This window comes from Pteropus medius, unplaced genomic scaffold, assembly GCF_902729225.1.
Source record: "Pteropus medius unplaced genomic scaffold, Ma_sr-lr_union100, whole genome shotgun sequence".
Taxonomy (NCBI): domain Eukaryota; kingdom Metazoa; phylum Chordata; class Mammalia; order Chiroptera; family Pteropodidae; genus Pteropus; species Pteropus medius.
The window spans coordinates 29347791-29366915 of record NW_024349800.1 but is presented as its reverse complement, the minus strand read 5'-3'; the positions used below and the strand labels follow the sequence as shown (position 1 = coordinate 29366915).

Below are 19125 nucleotides of genomic sequence, written 5' to 3'. Positions count from 1 at the left end.
CTTTATTTGCCCAAGGCACACCTTCTATAAGTAGAGTCAGGGATATTTAAAGTGCAATTGACCCTCGCTTAGAATTCTTTCATTCAAATTAGTGTAAGACCTAATGGTTTATAATAAATATGGATCATTTATTGGCTTTTAAAAGATAACTGTAAAATGGACATATCTCTAATTGGAGTTAACTTATATTTACAACAAAACAAAAAGCAACAACCATAGAATTACAGGGTCACATTTTAATTCCTGAATTTTACAGCTCAGATTAATATCACCACATGTATACAAATGGTGTAAAACAAGTACAGTGGTATTTTTAATACAAAATAAACATCTGTTTTATGGAAAAACTATACTTCATATCTACAGACAGCTCATCTTTTCCAAACAATGCCAAAATTAAAATTAACTACAAAATCTCCAAAACAGGGAAAACTGCTTCAGTTTAATCTATTCCAAGAAAAATGGACCCATAACACATTACAAGGGTGATCTGAAGATTGTAGCTGGAATTACTATTAAAAATTTTTTTTCCCAGTGCATTTAATTGTAGTTTGGGGATGTTTTTCTCAGCATGATCTCAGATCATAGATGAGCAAACTAACATTAAAATATTTACAGTTAACGTGTTCTAAAAATAAAACCTCTTAACTGTTTGCCTCAACTTATTTTAAATTCATTTACGTACATGGAATGTGCTTTTACGCTTTTAAAAAAGCAGCTTTCATAGTACACCCTTGTTTATGAGAAAGTTTCATGTACTGCATACCGACTTTGACAAGTAACTTCTTGGATCAAAATGGCTTCTAGATATTAAATATCACTTAATTCACTACTATTTTTTGTTAGTCATTACAAATTACAGTTTAAAACTTGCCTGCAGCTCTGGAGAGAGAGACAATTTACTAACAAAGCAGAAAGTAACTTCAAAGTTATCTTCCACAAAAGATCGTACTGGTAGGCAGCTGAAAACATTCTGTTTACTCTATTCCCATTTCTAGAGAAAATCATTTTGGAACACTACTGTACTGATTCTCGGCATCTGTTATCTCTAAAAGTGCCGATTTTAAAGTTACATTAACAAAACTGTCCATTTTGAATCCAGCTTGTTTTCATCAAAATACATACCGAAAATTTCTGGTGTAGAAAACTCAACATGTGCTATAATACAGGGTGTACTTCCCTCCAGCTATAAGGCTGAATTTCTTAAATCTTCAAAGAAATGGTCCCAACAGCTTACAACTTCATTTTTTGATAGTTGAATTTGTTTTCCATAAAAATTTCTTTTAAAAAGAGGCAACTGATTAAAAGAACGACATGGCCAGCACCATTATACAAGTAATGTTATTAGGTTTTCAACTGAAGTTTTATAATTATTTCTAGATCGATACTCCCTGGAGCAACCCTGCATTGTTATCAACCTTGTCCCTCCCTTAAAACCGTGCCAAAACCTGAGAGTTTCCTAGCTGAGACGCTATCTCCCAGGTTCCCATTACCAACTTTTTTTTTTTGACAGCCTGAAAGGCAAACCCCTTAATTACTAGCAAGTGATCAAGTTCCTGGGAAGCCTGGTTTTTTACAGAACTAAACTCTCCTAGCTGATGTACTTAGCGTCTTTTGCTACTCCTGTATATTTATAAGTTCAAGTGAGAAAGCTTTCTAATCCAGATTTTCAGCTCATTGAACAGTTGCAGCATTTCAGTAAGACCATTTGTTGAGGGTCCCCAGTAAATATTTTATGAGCCAAGACGAGGTCTTTTCCTGGGAGACGTTTCTTCTTCTTCATCTTCCTCTTCATCATCTGGATAATCCACTAAACCAACCAAACTTCCCTATTGAAGAATAAAAAACGTTTTTTAACACATGTAACTTAAATAGATATATCTGAATTTGATAAAGGAATAGCCTAAACTTATGAACACTTAGTACAGTTGCTGGCACTCTTAGTTACCCTCAACTTTTCTATTTCTCTTGGAATTTTAATGATACCTCACAATTCAATTCAATTCAGCAAAATTTCACTATAGGAAAATAACTACATTTCCAAACAGTAGGACTGACAAAGAAACATGACATTTGGAGCTGGAAGGATCTTGAAGATAAACTAATTCATTTCTCTAATTTTATACTAGAGAGTAGCCAGTCAGTGACAAGAAGACTCAGTCTCTGTTCCCCATGTATATATTTCATTACTAAGTACACATCGTTTTCATTCTGCTTTTGAAAAATAGTTTTAAAATGGCTGACAATAAGTATATAAAATGGTTCCTAAAAACTGATGACTAAAAATTTTAGGGCTACCTCTGTAATCAAAAGAAAAGTAAGGATGAGGTAATCTAGGTGTTTTGACTTTTTATGAGTAACGGACCTCTTTGAAAATCCTATTAAACAAAGCTCTGGGTGCTCTACCCAGAAAATTACATATCCACAGGTTTACATTTGTTTTGAACCAATCCCATGAAATTTATACACATATCCTACAGGTTAAGGGGGCTACCATAAACACTATTTAAATGCTTCAGACCTAAGGGGATAAACAAATACAACTGAAATAACTCATATTTCAAACCCAAGTAGTTTCATATCTCAAGAATCCAGGTATCTGGCATTAACACTTTACCAGAATATAACTGAAACACGGTTGATATTCAACAAAGGCCTTGGGGCAACTAGAAATAGTTATGTGAAAGTCTAAACTATTGAGAATCCTTTTGCTTCTTAGCTTAACACACAAAGTTTAAGTTTGATAAGCAGGAGGCAGTAAGGCTAAATTGTTAAGACTACTGATTATAGTCTGACTGACTTCAAATTCCAATGCCCCCACTTTTTAGGTGCATGACCTTGGGCAAGTGATTTAATCTTTCTATGCCTCAGTTATCTGTAAAATTAGTATGGCAGTAGTACTTAGACCTCACTGAACGATTTTGACAACAAAACATATAAAGCACTTGACACAATGGTTGGTATGTAGTTAGTGTTCAATAACTGTAATTACTAATATAAACTATTTGGTTTTTAAGTCAAAAATGTTAGATGAAGAAGACAGAAGACAATTACAGTATAAAAGAGAGCAGTCTGATATTCACAAAAAAACAGCAAGTTATCAAGGAAAGTTTTACTTATGCTTAGGATTATATATCAATGTACAAACTATTCAGTTCTAAATTGTTAACATTTAAAATGATTTCTTGCTTAAGATTAATATTCTATCTGAAACACTTAGCTACATAATTTAATTTTCAACTGAATATTATCTATATGTACATCATAAACTCATACATTAAAAAAATCATTTACCATAAAAAATACAACGTGAAATATTAGAAGTAAAATGTCATGTAATCCAGAGATGCCTCCTATGAAGAATTTGATTCCAGATTTTTAACATATAACTGTAAACATATTATTTAAACAAACAACAGATTGCAATCATGCCTACCCTCGTACAATTGTATTCACCTAAAAATACACTATAGAATGCTTTCAATGTTAGTAGACAAAATTCTATTTCATTCTTTTATTCTCATCTACTAATAGAACCATCTTTGCATATGGAATATCATATGGAACTGTTAAATTGTTAAGGATTTTTGCATCTGTATTCATAAGTAAAATTCATCTACAGTTTTCTTTCTTAGTGCTAATTTCTAAAAAGTACTACATTTGTATAATTAGAGGAGAGGTCAAGTTGACTAAACTGCTGGAAGACTGGTAAATGCATTTACTTCTATCATTTCCTGAAACCTCATTAAAATCAAAGAAATGAAATCTAAAAAGGTATATTCCAACAAAGACAAAACAGGAAAGGAGAAAATAGCAGATGAAAGCTGTCAAGGCATTTCTGGAAAAGAGAAGTCAGAGGCAAGGTAACTCATTTTTAACAGAGGAGAAAGTCAAGAATGAAGTATTTGCAGGGGGATATACAAATGAGAATCAAACTGATTTGTCTTAACCCCAGAAAGGACTAGGAAGTAAAGGCGCCAAAATACTGGGGCAAGGAAGGAAGACAGTTAAGTCATGTGAGTAAAACAGACAACTGAATACTCAATTCTACAATCCACTCCCCTACCTCCACCCTCTCCCCTGCCAGGAGATTCCTGCTCTTCTACTACCCACAACTATAAAGAAAATGAACCAGAAAGGCTTTGCACATCAGGACTTCAGGCACAGTAAAGGGCAAGGGTAAGAATAAATCTGAATTTTGCACACTGAGCAGAGACATCGCTACCCCCATCTAAGTTCCTATTTAGGTTCTCTAAACAACAATAACAGGTGCGTTAATACTTGCAAGCCATAGCAGACTAGCTAAGCCTGTAAAAGCTAGGTGGCTCCAGAGGAAAAAACCAACACACCAAAACTACAGGTGACCGACTAATACTCCTTGAAAAAAGCAAGGCACTTGGCTCTAGTTCTTTATACGAAGCCCACATCAATAGTTCCTGCTCATTGCTTTTTAAGTTGCCTCATTTAAAAAACTGAGATATAATTCGTGTACCATAACATTCACCCTGGAAAAGTGTACAATTCAGTGGTTTTAGTATATTCACAAAGTTGTGCAATTACCACCATTAATTCCAGAACATTTTCATCAATACCCCAACCCCCACAACCCCGCAAAAAACCTGTATTAATTAATAGGCGGTCCCATTCCTCCTTCCTCCCAGCTCCTGGCATTTGCTTATTCTGGACAGTTTATATAAATGGAATCATACAATATGTGTGGCCTTTTCTGTTGAGCTTACTTAGTATAAAGTTTCAGGTTCATCCTATATTGTAGCATATATCAGTACTTCATTCCTTTTTATGACCAAATACATCTATTGTCGTGGATATATCACATTTTGTTTACTTCTTTATTAGCTGATGGACACTTGGGTTGTTCCTACTTTTTGGCTATTATGAATACTATTAATATTCATGTACAAGTTTTAGTGTGGACATGTTTTTGGTTCTTTTGGATATATACCTAGGAGTGGAGTTTAACTTTTTTGGGAACTGCCAGACTGTATTCCAAAGTTGCTGCACCATTTTATATCTCCATCAATAATGTATGAACGTTGTAATTTCTCTATATCCTCAACACTTGTTTTTGTCCACTTTTTTTTTATTTTTTATTACAGCCATCCTAGTGGGTGTGAAATAGAATCTCACTGTGGATTTTATTTCCATTTTCCTAATGACTAATGATACTGACCATCATTTCATGTGCTTATATGGTCCATTTGTATATCTTCTTTGGAGAAATGTATATTCAAATGCCCATTTTAAAAACTGAAACGTGTTCAGGTTTTAAGAGTTCTATATATAACCTGGATACCAGTCCCTTATCAAATATCGATTTACAAATATTTTCTCCCATTCTGTGGGTTGTCTTTTCACTTTATGATAGTGTGCTCTGAAGCATAAGTTTGTAATTTTGATGAAGTCCAATTTATGTTTTTTCTTTTGTAATACTTGTCCTTTTGTTCTATCTCAGAAATCATTGCCTAATTCAAGGCCATGAACATTTATGTCTATATTTTTTTCCTAGAGTTTTATAGGTTTAACTTTTACATTTAAATCTCTTACCACTTTGAGTTAAGTTCTGTAATATGGTATGAGTCAGGGTCCAATTTGATTCTTTTGCAAATGGATATCCAGTTGTCTTAACACCATTTGCACCCTTGTCAAAAATCTGATTTACTTTTTACTATGAAAGAAAATCTAAGTACTACCAGACACTCAAGGAAAGTTTACAATATGAAGAATCAAAACAAGTGATAACAGCAACAAAGACCTGTGAAGGAACAAATGGCCGTACCAACAAATTAACAAATTCTAAGTTAGGGAACTATTAATATAACTCACCATAGCAACAAATCTAATGAGAGAGAATTCGAGAATTATCCTCTATTCAATGAAAGACTAGATTTCCTTAAATGTGATTAAAATTTTTTCTTTAGTCATCAGTAAAAGTGACATGTTTGTATCTTTTATTTTTTATAGCTTTAATTTCTTTATCTCACCTAACTGCATTGACCAATACCCCAGAACAAAGGCTAAAAAACAGCAGTGATAGCGATAGCCTGTCTTTTTCCCAGTGTGAATACTTCTAATATTTTTCCTTAAGTATAAAGCTAGCTTTTGGTATCAGTCATACATATCTTGTTAAGAAATTATTCATTTATTCCTATTTTACTTAGTATATTTGATAACGTTTATCAAAACTGTAAATGCACATTGTATAGAGAAATACACTTGTTTGTGAAATGATGTATGTAGAAGGTCACATACAATGTTTTTTAACTGCAAAAATCTGGAAACAATTTAAAATCCATCAATAGGGGTTAGTTATAAATGAAAGTTTAGCCATACTTTGGAATTCTATGGAGGAAGCTCTTTTATGTGCTGATATGGAAAGCTCACCCAAACAAGTTTGTTACATGAAAAAGCAAGATGCAGAATTCTCCTCTGTGCCTGTGACAAAAGAAGTGTTTAACATCCACCTATACCTTCTCATTCTCATTTTTAAAGTATTTTTCCTTAAGGAAAATGTGCATGTTTTATAGCTCTACAACCAAAGCAATATTCGGAGTCTCTATAGTATTCATATCTTTAAAATATATCTTGTTTAATTTAATTAGTAGTTAATGTCTCACCAGACTTGAAAACTAGAATTTCAAAGAATATAATTTTTAAAAGTATATTAGAGCTTTAAGATGCCTTGTGAAGGAAAATAGAGAAGTTCACATCTGATCTATTTAATTTTAAGAACCAATCAATTTGATTGCAGCAATCAACACTGATGGTAAAAATGACTAAAGGGCCACTGATGATAAAGAACCTTTGATCACTTAGAAATGTAGCCACAGCTTGTTGAAGAAGGGTGAGTAGTGCTTTACTTCTATGAATTCCTATCTTGCTTAATTTCAAATTTTTTGAGTCTAGAGTAAATGAACAATTAGTTTTCCAAGGACAATCACTGTTTTGTTCCCTGTTCCCTGCAAAGATGAAGAACAAACATATTTGCTGTTAGCGTCAAAGGTGAAAAATGTATTTGTGCTCACATTTGATTTTGCTCATTCATAAGTAAAAAAATTATCTAGAAAGATAATAAATTTAAAACTCAAGGAAATAACCCCGGAAACAGAAGATGGTTAAAAAATGAGTAATAGGAGAAAAATTATGAAAATTATAAGATCCATAGAAAGCCCCACATCCAAACAATAAGGTATAATGAAAGAGCATAAAATGTCCCAAAACTGAAGGACAGCACTGTTCAGCTGAGAATGACCAAAGTATTATCATCATGAAATTTCAGAATGCTGGGATAAAGCCCCAAATGCTTCCAAGGAGGAGAAAATAAAATTACATACAGAGGATCAAATATAAGGATATCTTTGGATTTCTTGGTAGCAATAACTTCAAATTTTTGAAAGAAAATCACTTCCAATCTTATTTTACATTCGGTTAAATTGTCAATCAAATATGAGGACAGAATATAGACATCTTCATATATGTAAGGTCTCAACTTTTACTTTTTGTGAGATTCTTTATTCAGGAAACTATTAGAGGATATGCTCCAACCAAAATAAGAAATTCAAGAAAGAGAACAGAGAAATGAGATCCAGAAACAATCAATACAAGAAAGGGAGAGAAGCAAAAGGAAGTATCAGGGTGACGGCAGAGGCAGCAGGAAGACAACAGCTGTGCAGCAGTCTAGAGAGCAACCCGTAGCCTGGAAGAGGATGGCTGACTTCAAGGGAGATGGGAGATCTCTAAAGGGAGACTAAGGAAACTAATGTGAGAGGTACTGAAAAAATTAGTGAGTGACACATAACTACTGCAATAAATGAAAAGCTGGTGGCAATTATTCACTGTAGAAACTAGAAAAGCTATAAAGTAAAGGAAAAAAAACAGGAAAAAATTCATGAATAAAGAATATTTATAACTATAGCTATCAAATTATCAAATAATGTTTTAACCAAAAATTGTGATACAGAGAGGAATAAAGTTAAGGAGGTGGCAAGGAGTGTTCATGTGTACTAAATTCTCATCTACCATAACAAGAATTTAATAAATTGTCTAAACTTGGTAAAAAAAAATATAGCAACATTAACATATTATTTAGAAATAGAAGATACAGATAGAAGAGTTCAAAGTTATCTCTGTGGAGAGAAAAAGATGACAGATTTTTTTCAGTACTTTCAATACTATTTGACTTTTGAAAGTAAGTGCTTTTATTACTTTGATTTAAAAAAAAGCTAGTCTATATTGAGAAAGTACCAAGTAGTGTTCTAAGCTCTTTACAGTTATTAAATAATTTGATCTTATTGTAAGAACTATGTAAGTGCCAGGTGGGTATTAGACTGGGGGATCACTTCGTAAATTATGTAAATGTATAACCACTATGTTGTACACCTGAAACTAATACAATACTGAATGTCAACTCTAATTAAAAAAAATAATCTTCACAACAAGCCTATAAAGTAGGTTCCGTTTTATTCTTGTTTAAAATGAGAAAACTAAGCCCAGAAATATTAAATAACTTAAGGTCAAACAGCTAGAAAAAGGCAGAGCTAAGATTTGAACCTAAAAAATATAACTCTACAGCAAATAATATAGTGTCACAATATCACACTAAACTGTCTTATTGAAAAGTAAAAAATTTTAAATTTCTAGTTAGAAAACATAAACCGTGTTTCAAAAACTGTTGAATCCTGCTGAAAATGCTACATCTGTGAATTTCAGTCAAGAGCACACCTCGCTATAATATTGAATAAAAATTCTACATTTTTGTAAAACGATAAATGCAGACCTGTATTTTGTGTTCAAAACAGGAAGCAACACATCAGTTAGATTTTCTACTACTATGGCATTTCCCACTTCTTGTCCTTCTACTCTTATACTAACGTTGACCTAGGTTGATGCCTTTTTATTTTAAGCCACTCCATTTTTGGGAAAAGGATGGTTATATATAATCAAAATGTAAGTAAAATAAAAAAATTTCATATAAAATTTAAACTTGTTTATAAAAAAACTAATGGGAAATACATTTGCTCTGCTAATAACAAAAAGGCTACTATCCTTAACTAAAGATTTGTTCATATTAAGAACACAGAAGCCGATTTTTAAAACAAGACTATGTATAGATAACTTATAGACGAGCAAATTCAGAAGGCTGATAACCAACCTGATTACTAACAAAGCACACGCAACTGGGAATGAGACATGCTGTCTCTTCTACCTAATTGGCGAAGATTAAAAATAATTATAATAACACTGGCAAAGCTGCAGTGAGCCAAGCATATTCATACAATGCTTATGATAACATAAACTGGTATAGACTTTTTGGAGAGGAATTTGATAGTATGTGTGAAAACATTCTATTCATCTATCCAAGAAAATAATTTAAAATGCAACAACACTAGCAGTCATATCAGTGAAATAGCAGAATCGACTTACGTGCTCCAAAATAATACTGGAGCGGGGGAGAGGGACACTTACAAATATCATACAGCTTAATAAAATTAAATTCTATAGTCAATGTTTTAATAACATAGAAAAATTCTTACAATAAATAAAAGCAGGATACAAAGCTGTATTTATAGAAAGACCTCAAGTGTCACATAAACCCACATACTTAAAGAAAATGTTAGGAGTCATATTCTCTGATGACACGTGCAACTTTTTTTCTTCTTTAAATTATTTTTATTATCCAACTTTTCTTCAGTAAACATAAAAAAAACATTACAGATGGAAAAAGCAAAGTTTGTTTATGTGGAGAGCAGTTTTACATACCTTGGCGGCTGTTACTGATGTAGTCAAGTTTGTAGCTTTGGAAGAGGATCCATTAGAACTTGCTGGTGGTGTCTGAGCCACTACAGATTTACTGTTTGTACTGTTTGCTCCATTAGCAGCACTGGCAGAGTGGGAGAAAGTAAATTTGAAGCCACCAGAAGATGTCCTTTTGGGAAGATTTTCTTTGTCTTCACTTTCTTTTGCTAAAGTGAAAGTAAAATTTGAACCTTTATCAGTAAATACTGCTCATTCAAAGCATCTGAAAAGAACAATAATTTAAAAACTTGTAACATACTATCTTTGCTTTAGAAGAGTTAAAAGAGTAGAGCATGATGCATATGGTGGTAAGTTTTTATTAGATGGAATCTTAGCAATCTCAGGATGAGAAAGGATCTTAAGAATCACATAATATATCAGCTACCCTGTGCTAGAATTCTATACTGATCTAGGACACTTCCAAGGACTCATGAGTTGTCTGATTCTTCCTTTGTCTCCTTGCCACTTCTACTCACTAACTCTATACTTCTATGTTCCTTGTAAAAACATAATACTCTCTCCCACAAGTCAGAAATTCAAATACCTAAAGACAGTGATATATTCATGTCTATTGAATATTCCATGTTTCTGTATCTGTGTCTTTTATGACATAGGTGTCTATTATACTTTAGCATCTGGTTGCTACTATTTTTGTATATGATTAACTTGATAACAGTACTTCAAGTTTGGCCTCATTGCTTGCCTCTTTCAACAGTAGTCAGTCAGGACAGTGCCTGTAATGGAATAGGTAAAGGTAGAAAAATGTGGCTACTAAAAGATGCCTATTCTTAATACATTTTAATAGGCTATATGTTCCACAGGCTAAAATAAATGGAACCTATGGCACTAATGAGTGGAAAATTGAGACTGGGAATAGCAGTTTCAGGAAAAATATAGTAAGATATCACTAATATTTAGATGATGTATGCAGAACTGTACTCCAATAATGGTAGTTTCTCAGTCAATAGAATCAGTTTCTTTGAAAGACGGGAAATTTTACTTTCACTATTCTTGATATTGTATCTTTAAGAAACTTTTATGATTTTAAAATTTCAAAGAGCAAAGTTACTTGAGCTTAGTTTCCTCAGCAGCAAAAGGCAGAGTGCCCTGGAAAGTTCCTATGAATCTATATGGTATCTATTATTGGCAATTTCAGAACAGAAAAAAAGCCAATACTGTTCACAGAAGGCAAAGTACAAGTGGACAATGCAATTTCTAAATTGCAAATGAAGACCATCATAAAATGGCAAGTTTCAAGAAAAACACTTTAAACATGAAAAGAAATCTCAAACAAATTTAGAAAAAGTATAATTTAAAACTGATATTTAATAAAAGTCACGTCCTTCATGCTTTATAAACTATGACCAGACCTACAAGCAACTGAATAATTTCTGTAACAATTATAAGATGCATTATTCAAAAATTCAAAACTTTAATACCTTTTTTAGTCTCCATAAATTTTTCATAACTATCTGGAAAATCATCTTCTGGCTTAGATTTTTCCACTGGTGCCACAACTGCTTTTCCTTCCTCCTCTTCATCTTCATTAAACCACATTTCTTCATCTTCTTCCAAGGCTTTTGCATCTCTGCGAAATCTGTTACTACGCAATATAGATGGTACACTGTAAGAAACATACCACAAATATAGAGTAATGACTTAAAGTTTGTGATCAGATTAAATTTTAAAATAAGGAGGTATAACCAAGAGGAGCTGAAGTAATTTTAACCGAGAAAAATTTATATCACAATCATCTTGATTGTGATTCAAGATTTAACCAGAGAACATTCCAAAAGATTAAAAAATATAAACTAAACTAAAAATTTACCTTGGGTTACAATATAGAGCAATACTTTTTCATCTAAAAGATGCCAGGTAGGGAGGATAGGATATCCTACTCTCCTACATATAACCCTGTACTATCTAATGATGGGAAGAAAACTCCTGGGTAAGTTTCATATATAAGATCCAAACTATAGACAATTTAGAACATAAATTTATAGGCTATAAATGCAATATAGTTAACCAATACCAATACCTGTTCAGTTTCTGATTTTGTCTGTCTTTTTCTTGCTCATATTTAGTCTTCAATCCTTTGAATGTCTGAACATATTCAATCGATTCAAGTGCTTTATAAAAATTTTCAACTATATGTGCAGTAAGAGACTTGATATCTTCCTGTATAAGCACAAAATTTAGATTTCAAATATAATACAATGCTTGTTAGGAGAAAAACAAATTTTTTTTTTGTTTCAAAACTGATCAAAAAATGTTTTTCAAAATCACCTTTCAAAAATAAATGTCCTAGTTTCTTTATACATGAGCCATGATTCCTCAGAAAACTTGAAAAAAAGAAGGAATTCACTGGAGCCTTTTTGAGGAATTATAAAAAAAACATTTCAAAAGTAGATGGATTTAGTTTATGTATTGTTTTTTGCACTTACATATAGCACTTTACAATTTAAAAAGCACTTTAATGTACAATTTCATTTGATCCTAACAATTCTAGGAAATAGGTCTTATTATTCCATTTTACAGAAAAAAAAAAATTGAAGCTCTGAGAGAGGTTGGATGGCCTGATCAAGAAAAGCTAATAAGAAAGCTGGTTTTGAATTCTATTTTCAATAAATCTTAGATATTACTTAATGACTCCTCATTTAACTTCTATCAAAGTGGGCTAAGCCTTACCTTAATAACATAACATAGATTCCTCAGACTATATTACATATACAGATAGGATAAACTATTAACTTGATACTACTCATTTACACCCACAGTCTTCAATGGTATAATCTTTGTGAAATAAATTGACAGTAATAACTTCTAAATTCTCAATGAATCATTCCAAATGATCATTGCAAATGCATGGGTACAAAGCAGGCTCTTTATTAAAAATAAAGTTGTGACTCAGGACTTTAATATTAATAAGAAATAAGCAGGCTACTTCTTTAAAAGATCCACCATAATCTGGCTGCATTAAGGATTTTAACTATTTAAATAAGTTCCCCTGGATATCTCAATCGAAAAATATGCAAAGAAGAAAAATTAGAAACCTAGGTAAAATGGTGCTGTGTTGTATACCAACAAAAAGATTAATTAAGTTTTGGGATTCAAAGTACATTTATCAATCATTCAAAATTAATTTTAGAAAAACAAATTCAATCACAGGTATAGGGATGTGTTTGTGAACACTACAATTTATTTTATCAGTATCTCATCAAAAATTTTGAAGGAAAAAATGTAAAAATTAATCTCTGATTCTTTAGAATAGTATACAGTGAATGTGGGTTCAGATACTTGATGAGCTTCAGCTAGTTAACTATGTTTCCTCTTTTCTAATGCTAAAGCAGTACTTGTATCCTCTTCAGTCTTTTGAAAATCATACTCTTGGCAAGTGACCACTATCACAAAAACAATCCAGTCACTCAGATAGCATGCCATTGGTAGAAATCTAGTTTATAAGAAACAAAACTAGAGAGTGAATTTCTAGCTTTGACTTCCCTTTTTCAAGTTCTAACCATGTGGCCATTTTCCCTGGTGAAATAATATCAATGTGTGGGAGAGGGCAAATTTATTGTACCAGTTCTATAGTTATCTGTCTTATCCCTGTTATTCATGTAGAACTCTTTCCAGATCTTTTTATGACGAAACTTTTGTTGCTCAAAGCTGAGCTGTAATGTATCTTCAAACCATGACTGTGCTCCTAAACAAAAGGATGCTCCTGAATAGGTCACTTAATCACTCTGGGTAGCTCGAGTCCCTCATCTGTAAAATAAGGCAGTTAGAGTAGTCCATCTAACTCCCTGGTCTCTTCAACTTAAAATTCCATGCTAACATCCTATTTTTTTTAACATCTCATATCAATGTCTACCAAAGGAATTACTTTTCAATCTTTCTATTCATTTTTATCACTACTCCTACAATCGATCAAAGAAATCACATGAATGGCAGGCTTTACTGAAATGTCCACATATGCAATATAATCCTGAAACAGCTGGACAATAAAAATGGAACTGAAAATATAGAGTAAACATGAGTTAAAAGACTACGTTAAATTTCACAATTTAAAATATTAACATCACTAAACATAATTATTTTACTTTACTAAGAATCCTTTAATATAAACTTACCACTCTTATAAATTCAAATAACTCAATAACAGCTGAATTCAACAGATTGTACCGAGTTCCATTATCCAGAAGAGCATTTATAACTGGCTCAAAAAGATTTCCCTTGGTGATATAACGATTATAAAATTCATCTTTAAGGCCAATTATCCGCCTCATAAAACGAAGAGCACCTAATTAAAAACGATACAGGGAATAAAGTCAATGATCTCACTCATATTATTATACAGGTATTTTTGAATAAACCTATCTACATGTTCTTTCTGAATAAAAAGCAAAACTGTACACTAAAACTAATTGGGCTTTGAGAAAAATACAGTTAGAGAAAGACCACTCAAAACCTGTACAACTTCTGTAGCCAGAACTGACAAAACAAACAAACAAACAAACAAACGATTAATTGGCAACTGGGAGATAAATGAACTACCTAAGCAGGTGGCTCCATGGCAGAAAAGTTAAAAAATACACAAAAGCCACAGAACACAAATGTGGGCAGTACTCAAAGCTATGCTGGGGGATATAGAGACAAAACAGTGAAGGCAGTTTCGAATCAGTACAAGGCTGTCATTAAGGTGGGCACAGAAGTGGTGCAACCTGCCAAGAACCAAGATTGTCTTACCTCAGGGGTAGGGAGCTTTGGAGGTAGGTACTTTTAAATTTTCTGAAGACACAGATAAAGGTGTTCCTCCTATCAGTTTAACAGGAGAGCTACAGGTTTTTTACTTTTCTGATGAAGGTTAGAATTCCACTCCCACTATTTCAGCTCCCTTTGCCTTGGAAAAATCATCTGTGAATGAATGTTACCTCCACATCATAATAACATCATTCTCTTGTTTACCAATTGCTTATGACCTATTTTGCCTTAGGTAAACATGTACTGTGGCAGATCAGACCATATTTGTAAAAGAACAACAGAATCTAGTATAATTTGGCTTTTCACATTTTAGAATACTGAAAAAGTTTTCCTTTTAACTAGTCTTTTCTCTAGTGAAATAAAACTAAATAAATTTAGCAATGTTACCTGCTAAAATTTGTAAGGTACACCAAAGACTTATTTTAATCCCTTATTTTTCTGTTTGGCGATCCTTTAACTTGTAATCTTTCTCCAGTTTAATTTATTCTATCAGTACCACTAGCCAAATCTTTCAAAATACAAGGTTTCCAATTTTATTAATTGGCTCTTATTTCAGCCTTCTGTCCATAGATGGAAGTCATTAAAAGAAGTTGTGCCTGTTGAAAGAGGTTCTAAATGTTCTCTGAGAGCAAAACAGAAACAGGCCACATAAGGTAAAAATGTATGATAAACAGTAACACTAAAACAGTGTGGAGAGAAGTGCTAGACTTATAACATCACCTCTTTTTGTGGTGGAATAAGAAACAGTGTACTTAAGATTGAAAAAAAAAAGTATTGGCAAAGATGTGAGCAAATGGCACTCTCACACACTGCTGGTGAATGAACTGACATGCACACAAAGCTATAGTTAAAACAGCATTGCTTATAATAATAGAAATCTTGAAGCAATATAAACATCTAAATACTAGAGATTCATTAAATGACCATATACCATATAAATGGAGCTACTTTGTAGTCATCAAAAAGGACTATTTAGACTTTGAACCTGTTATGGTGGCTGCAGGGGTGCTGTTGCCATGTTGCTGTCCAGGGTCTCCCTTACCAAGATCAAGTCAAAGACTATTCTAGTGAAAATGATAAGACAAGCCAGGACAGGTTACTCCTTTAACATTAAGAGAAGTCGACTATGGGAGAAACTGACTCTACTGAATTATCCAGTTGTGAAAACAAAAGTACTCTTTGTGGAACAGAAAAAAATACGCTCCCTCTAAACAATGGATGAAAAATGCATTTGATTTATGAATGAGAAAACAGAGGGATACTGATTCAGAAATTCTGCATCATATAATAAAAGGAAAAAAATGACACAATCACTGTCTCCTATAATTTGAAGGCCACTGAAGGAAAACAATGCAGTGAAAGTATGCTCTTCATATTAGACCATATATATCATTAGACCATTTATCTTTCTGGATATTTTTACAGCCCTTAAAAAAAATATTAGCCTGAAAAAAAGGACAATTTATAGAAAGCCAGATAGAAAAATCTATCACGAGAACATCAATCCTTCCAAAATTAATATAAAAATTTTACGTAAATCCAATCACAATGAATTATTTAAATTCATTAAATATTTTTAAATGATAATTAAATTACTTTTTAAGTTATTGTGGAAGAACAAATATCCAAAAACCAAGAAAATTATGAAAAAGAAAAGTGAGAGGTGACTTCAGGTATTTAACTTAACAGAGATACTATAATGGCATTATAAACATTACCATTTATTTCATCTATTGAAATAAAAGAACAGATGATCCAGAAATAAGATACAATTATATATAGTAACTTACTGCATAATGAAGTGATATTTTTAATTCAGTAAAGAAAATGTAGTTTATTTAACAAAGGTATTGGCACAATTGGCTATCCATCTAGAAAGGAACAAAGCTATGCTTCACTTCAAAACATGCCAAAAAAGTTTCAGATGTACTTCATATATAAATGTAAAAAGTGGAATAAAAATATTATAAAAAAGCTGAGAATATTTGTACAATGTTAGGGCTTAGGAGACTTTTCTAAGCAAGACAAAAAACCCAAAAACCACAAAAAGAAGACTTAAAGGAATTTTAAGTCATGGAAAACAATATCATAAACAAAGGCAAAAATGAAAGACAAATGAGACTGAGACATCTTTTCCCAAAATATAATATTAGTATCTCTAATATTAAAACAGCTCTAAGAAAAAAATAGGCAATTCGCAACAGATAAAATACAAAAGCAGTAAAATATAAAACATGTCAAGGAAAACGTAAATTAAAATACAAATAGAATACCATTTTCTATCATCAGCTTGATAACATTTTTAAAAACCAGTAACACCAAGTATTAAAAGAATGTCAAGTCCTTCAGTCTCTTGGGAAACTAATCTGGAGGCTATGTTAAATTAAAAATTTAAAGGATATATTAAAAATATATAAACATTTTGTCCTGCCAATCCCATTACTGGGAATCTATCCTATGGAAGTAAACCAGTACTTAAAAAAAAAATTATATACTAGGCTATTTACTACAGTGTTGTTTGGAGTGGCAAAATACCAATCTTGTAACCCATGTATTAGAGAATGGCAAAATAAATTGTGGAAAAGCCACTCTAGGAGATGTTATTCCTCCAGAAAAAAAAAAAAATTGGTTCACACCATATTCAATGACCTATTAAAGGACTAAGAAGTGTGCTAGTATATCTTGTTTTTGTAAAAATAAAACAAAAAAATCTGTATGTGTATGAATGTTTATGTAAATTTGGAGAAGTATGGAAGAAGGAAGGAAAAGCAATGGTGCACGCAGTTGACAATGGCTATTTTAAGGCCTTAAAAATAAAGTAAAAATAAAGATTACTTTTTCTCTACACATCAAGTTAAATGCTTAAATTTCAACTATAATTTTTATGCTCAGAGCTCTTTTTTATTTGGAAGGAGAAAGAGGCTTATTTACCCTTATTTGGAGGTAAAATTATGAAGAGAAAAGGAAAGTTTATAGTTTGCCAAAACTCAGCATTGGAGCAAATATTTTACAAGTTCAATAAATAACCTAAGTTACACAAAAACATCAAGGCTCGTATCTCAAAAATATAGTCACTACTAAATGACAGTTTGATGGAGCAGATGTAAAATACAGCAGGACTGGTTCTATTAGTGAAATGTCATTGTACATGGTATTATCTCAGTTAAGCTAACTTAACTTAAATGTGAGCAAATGTGGGTGGGGAAGCACTATGACCTACTTCTCTTATCCTTTAAATAAAAGATCAGTACTTCTCATAATCATCTCTTTAATAGTATATATACTGCTAAAAATATTTTCACATGGGTAACTTTGGCGTTTATCTCTATTAAAAATGTTATTCTTTAAAACATTTTACAAGACTATTCATTTAAATTGTTACTTACACAAGGCCAGGAAAGTGTGCTTTGAATTCATCAAAACCAAGACTCTTCTTAGCAAGTCCTTGTTCATAATATAGTTTTTTATGTGATATGTGTGATGTTCCACACAAAATGTGAGTAGCTCTAAAATTAAGGCAAGCAGCTGTGCTGTTTGATAATTATCTACAAAGAAAAACGTCTTATGAAAATAAAATACTGCAATATATTAAAGAGAATAAAGCTTACATTTATAATTTAGCGCAAAAGTGAAACTGTATTTTCTCCTCATTTTTGTATCAATAAAAGAAGCTATAATTTTTACTTTTTCATTAAGCAGATTCTCTAGGATTATTAGTTTCACCTACTAAATAGACTTTTCTAAGGCTCCTGTATAAAATATTTAATAATAGTAAGAGAAAAACCCTCAATAAAAATCTACAAACATGGTAATAAAATCCTCAATGCATTGAGATTTTCTTCGTAATGTTTTTTTTTAATACATGCTTTCATTATTATTATTATTAATAAATATAACAAGGGTCCATAGTAGAGAAGAAGTACCTCAAGGACATTTTTGGCTATTTGAATAACAAGTGAAAAACATTACATCAAGATTTGTGTTAACAATAATCTTTTTAACATCAAACTATGATATCCATAAAAGGCCTACTGAAACACACTAGCATTTTTTTTTTTTCTCAAGAGGCTTTGGTTTATACATTCGTGGAATGATTTCAAACTGCCTCCTGAACATCAAAACTGAATATATGTCAAGGGCTTAACTGGTAATTACCCATGCCTATTATAAATGGTTTAGTCAAGTAAATATTAAACCGTAAGCAAATTATGGAATCACAGTCTCATAGAATAGAATAATTTACAGTATTTAATCCAACTGTTTTATTTTTTAATATTACATATACAAATATTTTGTGGAACTATGCTGTTATCATGAATAAATTAACATTCTTTTTAATAACAGGATGACCATTGATATACAAAATATGATTCAGGTATATCAAAGATCTTTGCTTCTTTAAATGCAAGTAAGCAGTTTTACTTACTCCAGACCAATCTGTTTAACAGCCAACAACACACCAATATGTGAACCATTAAAAACAAATTCTTTTAATTTCTAAATTCCCAAATTTTATTTAAAAAGATTTTGTAACGATGATCTACAGTGTTG

At 31.9% G+C, this 19125-nt stretch overlaps 1 protein-coding gene and 1 long non-coding RNA gene across 3 annotated transcripts in view; one reads left to right on the top strand and one right to left on the bottom strand.

Moving 5' to 3' along the window:
- Positions 1-218: 218 nt before the first annotated feature.
- PPP4R3B (protein phosphatase 4 regulatory subunit 3B) overlaps positions 219-19125 on the bottom strand; it is a 57799-nt gene continuing 38892 nt past the window's right edge. Inside the window, exons 11-16 of one of the 2 annotated variants that reach the window (XM_039887115.1) lie at positions 17961-18119; positions 13944-14113; positions 11852-11991; positions 11253-11437; positions 9778-9980; positions 219-1829 (exon numbers count right to left, since the gene is read on the bottom strand). In XM_039887115.1, coding sequence (XP_039743049.1) covers positions 1734-1829; positions 9778-9980; positions 11253-11437; positions 11852-11991; positions 13944-14113; positions 17961-18119 — 953 coding nt within the window. In that variant the 3' untranslated portion in view covers positions 219-1733. The remainder of the gene's footprint in view (positions 1830-9777; positions 9981-11252; positions 11438-11851; positions 11992-13943; positions 14114-17960; positions 18120-19125) is intronic. The other variant, XM_039887116.1, reaches the window with a different exon arrangement.
- LOC120621638 (uncharacterized) lies at positions 6684-7969 on the top strand. The gene is made up of 2 exons (XR_005658223.1): positions 6684-6862; positions 7538-7969. It is a non-coding gene; the product is annotated as an uncharacterized LOC120621638 (long non-coding RNA).